Source organism: Geotrypetes seraphini, chromosome 3 (assembly GCF_902459505.1).
Source record: "Geotrypetes seraphini chromosome 3, aGeoSer1.1, whole genome shotgun sequence".
NCBI lineage: Eukaryota > Metazoa > Chordata > Amphibia > Gymnophiona > Dermophiidae > Geotrypetes > Geotrypetes seraphini.
The window spans coordinates 166,151,824-166,166,415 of NC_047086.1; the positions used below are offsets into that span (position 1 = coordinate 166,151,824).

Sequence of the window (14,592 nt, forward strand, 5' to 3'; positions counted from 1 at the left end):
TATAGAATCTGGCCTTTAATGTATATAGCACATATCTGCCTGGCAACTGCACCTGAGCACCTCTTTATTTATTAATAAAAATTATACTCCGCCTAAAAATTAAGCAGTTTGCAAAATGCATAAAATCATCCTCATAAATATAACATTAGAACAAAAACATTCACTAATAGACCTAAATACAATAAATTTCTTCTAAAATCATACAATAAACCTGCACTTTGGTAGAGATCCTACTTATGCATGTAATTTATAGAATATTGTAAATCAGTTTACATATCTGCAGCAATTAGGAGCTAACACACCAGCTCTGTGACTGGCATGAATGCTCACAACAAACATTTAAGCACACGAATGTCCAGTTAGGCTAGTATTTATTTATTCAATTATCTAAACCGTTCTTCCAAGGGAGCTCAGAATGGTTTACATAAATTTATTCAGGTACTCAAGCATTTTTCCCTGTCTGACCTGGTGGGCTCACAATCTATCTGGGGCAAGGGAGGGATTAAGTGACTTGCCCAGGGTCACAAGAGCAGGTGGGTGTGAACCCTCAACCCCAGGGTGCTAAGGCTATAGATATTCAAAAAGGTTTAACTGGGCAGGAGAGGCTCCTGTCCATGAACCCCCCCCCCCCCGACCCCTGAGCTAGCAAGTCACCGATTGATATTTAGGGATCTTTTTGAATATTCCTGCTAACTAGCCATCCCCTAAAAGGGGTGGAGCATGAATGGAGAGTCAACTTGGCCAATTAGCAGCTAACTGGCTAAGTAACTGCATAAAATTAGCACAGCAAAACAGTTCAGCAAACACCAGTCTGAATATTAGCCAGTGCCCAGTTAACTTCCAGGTCAAAGGACATTACCTGGATATTCAATATCAGGAGCTACATATATCAGGGGTTGACATTGAATATCAGGGGTTAGATCAGTCTGTGGCTAGAAGCGGCTTGCAGGTCACTTACGGCTATGGGCTGAATATCGACCCTCTAGGTAAGTGGTTCCCAAACCCTGTCCTGGGGGACCCCCCAGCCAGTCGGGTTTTCAAGATATCCCTAATGAATATGCATGAGAGAGATTTGCATACCTGTCGCTTACATTATATGCAAATCTCTCTCATGCATATTCATTAGGGATATCTTGAAAGCCCGACTGGCTGGGGGTCCCCCAGGACAGGGTTTGGGAACACTGCTCTAGGTGTTTGAATTTATTTATAGAATAGGTTTCTACCATATGCCCAATTTTAGAACTCTCCTGAAAATGTCATCCTAACAGGAAGGGACCATAGCAGTCCTATCAGAGGACATATGTAGGCCTAACAAAGGATCTGCCCAACCCACCTTTGGTTCTAATTGAATGTGTTTTTTGTCAGGCTCACTACATTCTTCTCCCTTTTAACTTTCTGAATTCCATCTCTATAAGAGCTTTTCTAAAGTAACATCCTTAATTGATTTATAGAGCTATGTGCTAAATATAACATAGCAGGATGAGCAAATATATGTACGTAGTCTGACCTCCTATCTCAGCTACAGCAGTCCCAGGGTCATTGCATGCACACGTTACATAATTCTAACAAACATGAAAATGAATCAAATAGTATGAGCGATAAGCGGAGATAGAATGGAGCCTGGCGAGGCACATAAGGCAAGAAGCTCGAAGGAGGCTGACTACAGGGCCTGGCCTCGCCAGTCTGGCAAAAGGCTGAGCGCCATTTTCTCCCAGACAGCTTTCAAGCATTGGGGTCCTCTGAAGTGGAAAAGTTAATTAAGTAGCTATTAAAGCAAAGAGCAAAAGCACAGTGAACGTTTATTTGGTGCTGCATCAAAAGCTAGTTGTGCCTGAAGTGATGTTTTAAACCAATATCAATGCAATACAGCAGCCTTGGCTGGCTGCCAGCACCTTTGTAATGCATATTAGCTCAGATGAAAAGTACTTAAAGTTGGAAGAGAGAGAGAGAGAGAGTGAGTGAGAGAGAGAGAGAGAGAACGCGCAAGACTTTTACACAGCTCCACTGTGCCTGCTTGTATCCTCCTCTTTCACTGGAGCCACTAGTTGAATACCTGTGTGGTGCAAAGCTACATCGGGATTTCTGCCAAAGCTCACATCAGGTTCTGCTCTATTTTTAGGCGGTCTATCGAGTGCTGCTCCCGCCACCGGACACTGACCAGCCATGTTGCTTGCTGGTCACAAATAGGTGCTACCATGCCCCTACACAGCAAGCCTCCTGGAGTCGCTCTTCTGCACCAGATCCAAGCCAATGAACTGGAGACCCTGAGCCGGCCACCAGTGAAGATACCCCTCGAGCGACCCTTCACGGAGATGTACGTGGACAACAACAGGACAGGGATTTTTAACTACCCGGAAGGCACTGCCTATGACTTTGCTGCAGCTGCTCCCGTGTACAGTTCTGCTACTCTGAGTTATGCTGCCAGCTCAGAATCGTTTGGCTCCAGCAGCCTGGGGGGGCTTCATTCCTTGAACAACATACCCCCGAGTCCTGTGGTTTTCCTGCAGACAGCACCTCAGCTTTCACCCTTCATCCACCACCAAGGGCAACAGGTACCCTATTACCTGGAGAATGAACAGGGTGCCTTTGGAATGAGAGAAACTGCTCCTCCAGCTTTCTACAGGTAAAACCTACCATTGAATTATTTTTTAGCAGGGTGCCATTGAGAAAATTCAGACACGTACACTGTTTGCTTTGCTCTTGAAGGGGTCTTCTAGGAACAGCGACAGCGTGGTCATCCAGAAAGTTAATAAAATGAAATGCTGGTGAGGGATAATAAAGCACCGTCTGATCAGTGTACACAGAGTTAATTAGTTGAAATGGGAAATTATACTGTATGTCAGAAGCAACCCACACTGGTAAAGACAATGTTCTGCGTTAGAGAAATAGAGAGAACAATAAAAGCCTATCAAAAGAATAAATAAAGTCAGACATATGGATGCATTAAGATGACTTATCTGCAAGCTGAAGTCAGGGACTCTTTCCTTTTGCCTTTTTCTCCGTCACAGCGGAGGTGATTGTATAAAGAACAGATCGGATAGGAAGTGCTTCTTTTGAAAATCTTTCATACTTGTCTCAGAGACTATGATTGTCCACCTCCTTGATAATTACATTTCAGAGAAATCCAGTAAGAACTCCGCATACAAACACAAGCTCACTTGTTGCTTGACGGTGTATACCCCGTGTACTTTGAGACACAGATTCATTAACTGTGCGCAGTACATGCTGCCCTGTAATGTAACACCTTTGGTTTGGATAATCCATGAGAGGTGTAGAATGAGGGCAGATTCTGTACAGACAATTTATAAGAAGCGTTGACATCTGTTTCTGTTACAATAAACTACTGCTAAGAATTTATAATTCTATAAAGCCATATTATCTAAGAATCTAGGCACTCGGGAGGTCTTTGAAATTTTCCTTAAAAGCATACCTATAAAGAAGGAACAATGCTTGGATGGAGCTAACAATTGCAGGCATGCAGTATATATATTTTTCTGTATGAGTCCTCACAGGGTAAGTGGCTAGGGTTGGAGGAGCTGGCAGTGGGACTTAGTGGCTTAACACCACATTGACGAGCGCTTTCGATGGCATTCCATAAGAGTTAAACCTTTAAAAAGAATTTGTCTTAGTTATGATTTGGCTACAATCAATCCTTTTATGGAGGTTACCGGAGATGCTAGGCTTTGTAGCATGAGCTGGTGGCTGTAGGTAGGTCGGTTAGTACGGTAACAGATCTGGAATTGTAGCCAAGAGCTTCTAGGAGCTGATGATGCTTTTTCAGTCTGTTTGAGGGGTGAGGGGGATATTTGGAAATATATGGCTCTGTGTGTTATAATAGTCACAATGAACATAAGAACATAAGAATTACCGCTGCTGGGTCAGACCAGTGGTCCATGCTGCCCAGCAGTCCACTCACACGGCGGCCCCTAGGTCAAGACAAGTGCAAACATAACATTTCACACTGCATGTTCCTTGCCATTTATAGTATATAATCTTTTTTTTTTTTTTTTTTAGCATGCATTCAGTATGGAACATTTTGAGGCACGAGAACACTTGCTGTACTATTTTCGTGAGTCATAGAAATACTGGCTGTTTTTCTTTACGCTATGCCCAGCAGTCCCTGGGTCTGTGAGTGTACTTGCAGGGAGAAGGAACACCCACATGCCATGCTTTCTCATGTTAAGTCTCCAGTTTAGTTTGAGGAAGTATTTTTGTCTCTAGACAAGGTCTGAGCAATTCAAATATTTGCCATTATTGGTAGCACTGGGACCTATACCACTGGCTGTCATCGCTTGCATATGCAACACAGACATAATTGCTGCCTCTGAAATCTATTTTGTAGGCTGTGGTATGCTCTTTCAGTCTCTCATGATACTTCTGTAAAGCAAGAAGGCTGTTTGCCTCAGTACTGCTGAAGGATTGCAAAATTCCTCTGATTAGAGCAAAACTTGGACATTTATCATTTCTTTTAGGGTTGTTTTTTTTTTGTTAGACTAGTGTTGTACAGTAGCTGTAGTCTGACTGATAATTTTGAAAAAAAAAAACCAAAAACCCCACACAGAACTTTTGTTTTTGTTTTTCTTCTGCCTTATCAGCATGAGTGCATGGATGGTATGTGATTTCCATAAGTTTTCAGGAATCCTCTCTGAATTGTCCTTGAGGTTGTTGTCATCCTCGTACACGTTTTCCATTCTAGAAGAGAAGACAAAACAGCACCTTGAAATCAACCCCAACCCCCCTTCCCCAAATAATAATAATAACGCTTTTTAAAAATCAAATCGAATTGGCAGGGAGATGATTGAAAATGTTGCAAAAGAGAAAATAATCCTGTCCCAGTAAACAGACTGGCTTATGATTCTTATCTACACTGTTTTCATAAACAGAGGCTCTGGCTGTGGCCCCACTGCCTGGCAAGTTTGCCAAAGCTGTTGTAAATCTTTCTCTGAACCAGTAGAAGTCCGGCACAAGCAAATCAGGAGTGAAACCAGCCTGAATGCGTGCGTGCAAGACTGAACTTGCTTCATGGGTAGGAAATCAGAACCCCCCGAGCTCTGTTCTAAGAAACATTTCGTGCAAAAGGCCAGGATTCTCTAAATAGCGGCATGAAAATCGGGCCCGGCCGCGTGTCAATCACACTTAGGCGCTGTTAACAGAATCGCAGCTACTAGTATCTATGAAGAAACTTAGGCGCCGGTAATGTAAGCCAGTGTTTTTGGGAGAATTGTGCCTAGTCATATCTAAAATCATCTCCGCCCCTAAACACGCTGACTTTGACCTTAGGTGCTGCTAGGTGCCATGCTGTAGGTATGATTTTGGCACCTACATTTTTAAAAAAATGTGTTTTTAATCAGTTTTAAATGGCACATTCAATTATTGTGCCAGTTAAAACCAATTAATACAATTAGGCACCAGTAGGCACGATCTAGGTGCCCACCAGCGCCTAACAAGTTTCAAGTTTGTTTAGTTCTTGATATACCGCACATCGGATATCTTACAATTTAAGAATATGTTAGATTAAAAACAATTGGGGCAACAAGACAAAGACTGACGAAGGAAAGAATGGAAAACCCAAATAGGGAAAAAGGGAAAGAAATACATAATAGGAAAGAAAACAAAGGTAAATTGCATGGGAAAAATGAACTCAGAAAAAGTAAATTAATTCAAAGCCCACCTTTTTCACAACCGTAGCGTGGGTTTTAGCACCAGCCGTGGTGGTAACAGCTCTGACACTCATAAACCATGCTACAATTTTGTAAAAAAAAGGGAGGGGGATGTACAGTGAAAAAAGAAAAAAAAAAAATATATATATATATATATAATAATATCGTAGTAAAAACCTTTAAAAAAAAAAAATAAAAAAATATATATATATATATCATAAGCATCTTTAAAAAGAAAAGTTTTGAGGCCTGATTTGAATCTAGCTGAAGAGGTTTCATGACGGAGATAGATAGGAAGAGCATTCCAGGAAGTAGGAGCTGTTATAGAAAATATGGAGTTTCGAGTAGTGTCATAGGAGATACGGCATACTGAAGTTACAAGAAGAAGATTTTGTTGGCCAGAACAAAGTACTCATGAAGGGTTATATGGAAGTAGTAATCTATTGATGAATGCTGGAGAATGTTCTTTCAGTGCCATTTACAGAATTTGGCCCAAAGTATCCTGGTGTTGTGCCGTTTGACTCTGAAGATGATCCCCAGAAAGGTCATCTAGTATTTGCCTAACTGCAAAGCCAACAACTGAGGTTTGCAATAAATTGCCAAAGTTTGTATTTGCCAGGGAAACATTTCATTCTTTGACCTAATGCAGATGTATGCAGCGCATATTTCCTATAGATATGGAAAAGGCATGTTTTCCCCACTCCTGACTCTTCTATTTTATTCTTCAGGCATAATGAATTGAGAACGGGTTCTCTCCAAAAGATCTACGTTCTTGCAGTGCTCATTGTGTTTTTAGATCCATTTGTTGGCTCATGCTTTCAATAACTCAAGGCTGTGCCAAAGGATAAGCTAGTTTACTTATCTACTGTGCCCAGAGCCCTGGTTTTTCCCAGAGTGTGTGGTATTTGGGTCCTGGAAAGACTGAAACAGTGATTCAACAACATAAAAATGCACTGGCAGATCTAAAAATGAAAAAGTATCTTCCGTGTTGATTTATAGTACCCACCTGGGCTTTCTGTTAAATTTTAAGTCATAAGTTACAGTTTGCTAATTTTCAGAAGACTAGGGGAGTTCATAGGTCTGATGATTACTTCAGATCCAGCATATCTCTGCTTAAAATAGATGAAAATCTTCTCATTTAGTTCACATTATTGCAGGTATAGGATAGATCTGGTAACCAACTCTCCACATTTGTAAACATTATCGACTAAAAGGCTATAATAGAAACATCTGATGTTTCCATTGGGGTTTTTCTCTGACCTTCCTAATCCATTGAAGTGTAGTAAACGAGACTTAAGATCCCAGATTGGCTACTGGAGTCTGTGGGTGGTCTGGTTGGGAAATCAGTTGGGCGGCAATCTAAAGACCACGTATAAGGTTTGTGAACAAAAGTAGGCCAGAGATAAAATAGGAAGAGGCTGCTGATCCAATTTGCTTGCCTCATTTTTTTTTTTTTTTTAATTCTTTATTCAATTTTTAAACTACAGAAGTGCACAATAATTAATACACTTACACAGAATATTAAAATTAAAGCACATTAAACTTACTAAAATTTATAAAAAGGAAAATTATTTCTCCCTACCCCTCCACTTATTATTCAATAAATAAATACCTTCAAGAACAATCAATTAAACCAAAGAATTAAACCAATTCCAAAAACATATCCCCCTCCCACCTTGGATGGGTATGTTTAAAGCAGCGGTCTCAAACTCAAACCCTTTGCAGGGCCACATTTTGGATTTGTAGGTACTTGGAGGGCCGCAGAAAAAAAATAGTTAATGTCTTATTAAAGAAATGACAACTTTGCATGATCCAAAATGTGGATTATCTGAAATTAGTTTATAGATCTTTCCTTAATTGCTTCTGATAATTTCAGCTATACACAGCAGAAAGCAGTGCAACATGCAGAAAGTGAAAAACTATCAAAGTATCAACTGCAAGAGACAAGATTTTGGACCAACTATTTTGAGGCCCTCGGTATTATAAAGGATGATTGATTCTTTATGGAAAACTTGTGCCTTAAGTGTCCTCCAGCACCGGACACACGCACAAGCTGCACTGCCTCCAGTAGTTACCTTACGTTCTGGAACGTTGCCCGCCTCACTGCTGTAACCTCACGCAAGCGCTTTCCTGCGTCTGCACCCGATTGTGAGGTGGAGTGGAGAGGACAATCGCGTGCAGACGCAGGAAAGCGCTTGCGTGAGGTTACAGCAGTGAGGCGGGTAATGTTCCAGGACACGACCGCCGGACACTTGAGGCACAGGTTTTCCATAAAGAGTCATTCTTTATAATACCGAGGGCCTCAAAATAGTACCTGGCGGGACGCGTGTGGCCCCCGGGCTGCGAATTTGAGACCACTGGTTTAAAGGGACTTCTAAAGAGATCAATCCTTACAGTATTTAGTTAACTGTTCCCAAACATTCATACATTTTAAAAAGAAAGTATCGTTTTACTTGAGGATTTAAGTTCCTTCAGCTTCAGGAAATGAAAATAATCTACAGGGAAAAAATGTGTACAATCAAAAACATCTGCAAAAAGCACAGGAATTTTTTTTAGCTTGAGTAGAGCCAATATTTCAACGCGCATCCTTGAACAAGCTTTACAGGCAGTCCCCGGGTTAAGAACGAGTTCCATTTTTAAAGCTGTTCTTTTTTTTTTTTTTTTTTTTTCCTTTATTTATTGGATTATTCATTACAATATCTCTGTAACAAACATACATGAATGAACACAGAAGAAAAAATACAAAATACAAAATGTAAATTCCCAAATGGGAATTAACATAATATAAGAAAACTAATTCAACCGTATCCTAGTCCACATTAAAGCTGATCGCCAGTACAAATAAAACATCAAAGCAAATCTTTCTATCTACTTTCTAGGGACAGGCAAATGGCTATTATATATATTATACATCATCCTCCAAAAGTAAACCAAAATGTATTTGAGGGAGATATTACATTATAACAAAGTGGAGACCTTTGAGGTCGATAATTTATATTACATTTCAAGAGATTCCAAAGAAAAGGTAGAGGAAGGTGGAATGGATAGAATAGTATCACCAGAGAGTTTGAATGTATCACAGTTTTTGGAGTCTTCTAAAGACATAATTGAGAAACGAGCAACTCTTCTCGTGACCTTCAAGACAGAACTTGAGAAACAAGATATTTTGAAACTATATTTCCTGAAAAAGCAAGAGATGTTTTGTGGTCAACGGGTGATAATTTTTCCAGATGTCTCTAGACAAACTCAGTTTAAGAGGAAACAGTTCCTTCAGCTAAAGCTGTTCTTAAGTTGGATTTGTATGTAACTCAGAACTTGTAGATTTTAAGATTCTTGCTGCTTAACTCTGCTCCCAGCTGACAAAAGGGCCAACTGTCTTTTGCAGTGTTCCCTCTAAAGTACAGCATGCACAACCACACGCTGGCCATGCATCATTCCTCAGTTTGCTACAGGAGAAATGCAGCAGTCTATGCCACTTGAAATTCTGCTCAGTGAAATCAAATGAAGCCGCAACCGACTTAAGTATGAGTCCTACTTAAGTCAAGTGTCTGTAACTCAGGGACTGCCTGTACTTGCAAACTACCCTGTAGGCTTTTTGCCCTAAACTTTCCTGTCTCAGAACTTAAATCTGACCCCAAATCTAGTGCACATCATATTGCTCCAAGTAGATTTTAAATATATTGTAAATGCAGTGGGGAGGCAACCTCTACATTCTTAGAAACACTGTTCTTTTTAACATTTTTATAAGTGATATTACTTAAAGGCTGACAGGTAAGATTTGTCTCTTTACGGAGGATACCAAAATCTGCAATAGAGTAGACACCCCGGATGGGGTGAATAATATGAAATATTACCTAGTGAAGCTTGAAGAATGGTCTGAAATTTGGCAGCTAAGATTTAATGCTATGAAATGCATTGATATGCATTTGGGCTGCAAAAACCCGAATGAATGGTACAGTTTAAAGGGTGAAGAACTTATGTGCACGACAGAAGAGCGGGACCTGGGTGTGATTGTATATGATGATCTTAAGGTGGCCAAACAGGTTGAAAAGGTGACGGTAAAAACTAGAAGGATGCTAGGGTGCATTGGAAGAAGTATGGCCAGAAAGAAAAAGGAGGTATTGATGCTCCTGTATAAAACTCTGGTGAGACCTCATTTAGAATATTGTGTACAATTCTGGAGACCGCACCTTCAAAAAGATATAAAAAGGAAGGAGTTGGTCCAGAGAAAGGTTACTAAAATGGTGCATGGCTTCATCATAAGGCATATGGGGACAGACTTAAAGATCTCAATCTGTATACTTTAGAGGAAAGGTGGGAGAGGGGAAGTGTTATAGAGACGTTTAAATACCTAAGTGACGTAAATGCGCATGAGTCAAGTCTTTTTCATTTGAAAGGAAGCTCTGGAATGAGAGGGCATAAGATGAAGTTAAGAGGTGATAGGCTCAGGAGTAATCTAAGGAAATACGTTTTTACAGAAAGGGTGGTAGATGCGTGGAACAGTCTCCTGGAAGAGATGATGGAGTCAAAAATTGTGTCTGATTTCAATAAAACATGGGATAGGCACATGGGATCTCTTAGAGAGAGGAAGAGATAATGGTTACTGCGAATGGGCAGACTGGATGGGCCATTTGGCTTTTATCTGCCATCATGTTTCTATGTTTCTATTAAGAAAGTTTCTCCACAATTGGGATATTGCCTAGTTCATTTTATACTGAGTCTGCATGCTCATTCACTGTGACTCAATTATAGCACATACAGTACCAGATCGCTGTGTGCTTCTGACTCCATTATTTCAATTTTTTTTCAAAGATTTATCAAGTAAATCAAATCAACTTAAGAACGTTGCACAGATGTAACGACAAAATCTAATATAATAAATCTCATATGTAGCCCACATCAAAGAAGAAAATTTCGACATGCTTGCCCAAACTAAAAGAATAGCTTCTATCCCTCAACATCAAGCTGCTGAGTTCAAACATACATGGGCTAATATTCAAAGTAATTTAACTAGCCAGAAATAGCTCCTGGCCAGTTAAATTGCTTGTTTGGGGCTAACCGCTAGTTTTCAGTGGCACCTAACTGGTTCGTGCCACTGAAAATAACTGGTTAGCACTAAACTGAAAATAACTATTTGTCCAATTAAGTCCGATATTCAGAACTTAATCAACAAGGATAACTTCATAAAATGGACCATGTAAAAGATTGTCCTATCTTGGTCCCCTTTTACTGAGTCGCAGTAGAGGTTTGTACCGCATCCGGAGCGCTAATTACTCTGATGTTACTTCAAATTCTATGAGCAACGAAGCATTTTATCCATGGCAGAAACCTCTACTATGGCATAGTAAAAAGAGGGTGGATGGGTTATATGTTAATCCATAACTGGATAAATGCTGTATATCGGACTTAACCAGCTATGTGCTAGCCAGCTCACAAAACTGGTTATTCAGTGCCTTAGCATTAAATCTTAGCTGCCAAATTTCAGACCATTCTTCAAGCTTCACTAGGTAATATTTCATATTATTCACCCCATCCGGGGTGTCTACTCTATTGCAGATTTTGGTATCCTCCGTAAAGAGACAAATCTTACCTGTCAGCCCTTCAGTAATATCACTTATAAAAATGTTAAAAAGAACAGGGCCTGCATTGAATATCCGAGATTAATGCTAGTGGCGGTCAGCATAATGCTGAGTATTGCTGGCTGACAATTGACCCTACATATAATAAATTTCTCACTTCAACTTACTTGTTTTTCAAAAAATTCCCCAGCTGTAGAGGATGAAAGAAAACATACCCTGATATGTCACCAAAGCATTTGCAAGGAAACTACAAAAAAAAAAAACACAAAGCCCTAAGGATGTAACCTTGGGCCTCAACAATAAGGAAATTGTCTGTGCCTAGCTTGAAAGACTATTCTTACATCAGGGAATAAGTTAATCTTCTGACAACAAAAAAGCATATCTTTTTTTCTGGAAATAACTTTTCAGCATGTCCATTTTATTTAACTGTGATAGAAATGAAACTAATAATGTAGCTCTTGAGGGGATCTTGTCAGCGTAGGATTCCAGAAATGCAGTTATATCTACCTTACTAGGAGGTTATACAACACGGGTGTCAACACTTTTTGCGCTTACGAGCTACTTTTTAAAATGACCAAGTCAAAATGATCTACCAACAATAAAATAATTAAAAAACATAAAGCACACTGTACACAGAGAAAATGTTAATTATCATTTATATTCCGGGGGGTTTTCAAAGAAGTCAAGGCAGATGACTTTATGCAATGTCACCTCAGTAACAACTATACAAAAATAGACAAATATACCCCCTCTCTTTTTACTAAACCGCGATAGCGGTTTTTAGTGCAGGGAGCTGTGCTGAATGCCCAGCGCTGCTCTCGATGCTCATAGGCTACCTGCGCTAAAAACCGCTATTGCGGTTTAGTAAAAGGGGACCATAGTGCAAAATATAGGCAGCAGATATATAAATTCTCAAAATGGACACATTGTGATCACTAAATTGAAAATAAAATCATGTTTCCTACCTTTATTGTCTGGTGATTTCATGAGTCTTTGGTTGCACTTTCTTCTTCTGACTGTGCATCCAATATTTTTTCCTTTCTTTAACCTTTCTTTAACCTTTCCTTTCCTTTCAGCCTCCTGTATGTTTTCTCTCCTCCAGACCTCATTCCATCCCCCAACTTTTTCTTCCTCTCTCCCTTTCCCCTCCCCTTTCTTTCTTTCTCCTTGCCCCCTTCTTTCTTTCTTTCTGTCTGTCTTTCTTTCTGTTTCCCTGCCCCCTTTCTTTCTGTCTGTCTTTCTCTCTCCATGCCCCTTTCTTTCTTTCTGTCTCCCAGTCCCCCCTTTCTTTCTGTCTCCCTGCCTGCCCACTTTCTTTCTCCCTGCCCTCCCCCAAGCTACCGCCGCTGCCATTGGGGAACAGGCCCCCAAGCCACCACTGCTGAGTTCTGAGCTCTCCCTGCTTCCTGATGCTGTAAACAGGACACAGAAGCGCCGGGCCAACCAGCCTTCCCCCCCACCCCCCCGACGTCAATTCTGACGTTGGAGAGGAAGTTCCGGGCCAGCCAGGTAGCGATTGGCTAGCCCAGAACTTCCTTTCTGATGTCAGAATTTATGTTGGGGGGGGGGAGACTGTTGGGCCCGGCGCTTCTGTGTCCTGTTTACAGCATCAGGAAGCAGGTAGAACGTGAAGGCAATGCGAAGCGATTGACTCGCGTTGCCTTTGCAATCTACTGGTCAATCGTGATTGACCTTTTGGGCACCCCTGTCCTACATATCAGTTCTCTCAAGTTACAATATTTGAAGGAACTTAGGGTTCCTTTTACTAAGACGTGCTAACCGATTTAGCGTGCACTAAATCAGTTAGTGCTCCTTAGTAAAAGGACCCCATAGTAAACAAATCTTTATCCTACCTCTTTAGTATAGCTTTGAATTTGGAGGGCGACTGATGTCTTTTTTTCAAGGTAGTCTCTGACCTGTTGGGCACACAGGAGACACGGGATATTTTTATTTCTTTTTTTCATAGTTAACTTGGTGTAGATGTAGATCTGTCCTATCTTGTTTAAATGCAGTTCCTTGCTTTTATTGGACACCTGGAATGCACTTCCAGAAAGTGTGATACGACAGAGTGCGCTACTGGTTTCAAAAAGGGATTATATGATTTCCTGAAGGAAAAGGGGATTGAAGGGTACAAATAGAGGATACTATGCAAGTCCTGGACCTGATGGGCTGCCGTGTGAGTGGACTGCTGGGCATGATGGACCTCGGGTCTGACCCAGCGGAGGCACTGCTTATGTTCTTACGTTCTTATGTTAAACTGCGTCAACCCATTTGATGGAAGACGCAGTATAATCGAGCACAAATAAACCATAAACCAGTGGTGAAAGATAATTTAGATCCGATTTTTGGATTACAGGAGGCAGCTCAGCTACTTCCTGCTAGGGTTATATCCAGCGACCGACACTGAATGTCCAGTCTATTTAAAGTTGTGGTTGACATAGCCAGCCAAGCCGATAGTCATCAACTATCCAGCTAAATCATTGCAGCAAAAGACAGACCTACTATTTAGAAGGGTCTATCTGGCCGTTCAACTTAACTGGTCAGTCAGTGAATATTGGTGCTGACCAGTTATGTTGCATGACCTAACCAGTGACCGGGCTGGCCACTGACCAGGATATTCAGTGGGATATAGCTGTCTGTCTCCTACTGAATATTAGCAGTTAGATTACTCAGCACTATTTAATCAGCCAGGAGCAATTCCTGGCCAGCTAAATAGCACTGAATGTTGGATGAAACGAGTTGCAGGAAAATTAATAAGTCTTAAATGATTTACCGCCCCTCACACCCCCCCCCCTTTGCAAATCTATAGCACAGTTTTTAGTGCTGGCCATGGCTGTAACAGCTCCAACACTCATAGGAATTCTATGAGTGTCAAAACTGTTACCGATGCGGCCAACGCTATAAAACACGCTACAGTTTTGTAAAAGGGTGTGTGTGTGTGTGTGGGGGGGGGGGGGGGGGGTTAACCATCTAGAAATGATCACTGACTGGTTAAATTGCTTGTTCAGGGCTATTTGCTAATTTTTAGTGGCACCTAACCAGTTATTGCCCCTGAAAATTAGTGGTTAGCCCCAGGGCAGGATTAATTCATTGAGGGCCCCTAGGCACACAAGTCCACTGGGACCCCTGCTCCAAACCACCCACCCCGCCCCATCTTGCCTCACCCCTGCCCCGCCCACCATACCCCCCCTCTCCACCTCCATTTATTTACCCATTTTCTTACCCAATCCAGCATGTGCCCTTTTTTTCTTTCTCCTCTACTTCCTTCCCTCCCCTCCATGGTCTTGTATCTCCTTTCCTTCCCCTCCCTCCCATAGTCTTGGCATCTCTCTTTCTTCTCCTCTCCCTTCCCT

At 41.1% G+C, this 14,592-nt stretch overlaps 1 protein-coding gene across 2 annotated transcripts in view; it reads left to right on the top strand.

Moving 5' to 3' along the window:
- Positions 1-2,079: 2,079 nt before the first annotated feature.
- Positions 2,080-14,592, top strand: part of ESR1 (estrogen receptor 1) — a 387,331-nt gene continuing 374,818 nt past the window's right edge. For both annotated transcript variants that reach the window (XM_033939699.1, XM_033939700.1), the window contains exon 1: positions 2,080-2,623. In XM_033939699.1, the coding sequence (XP_033795590.1) occupies positions 2,196-2,623 (428 nt within the window). In that variant the 5' untranslated portion in view covers positions 2,080-2,195. The remainder of the gene's footprint in view (positions 2,624-14,592) is intronic.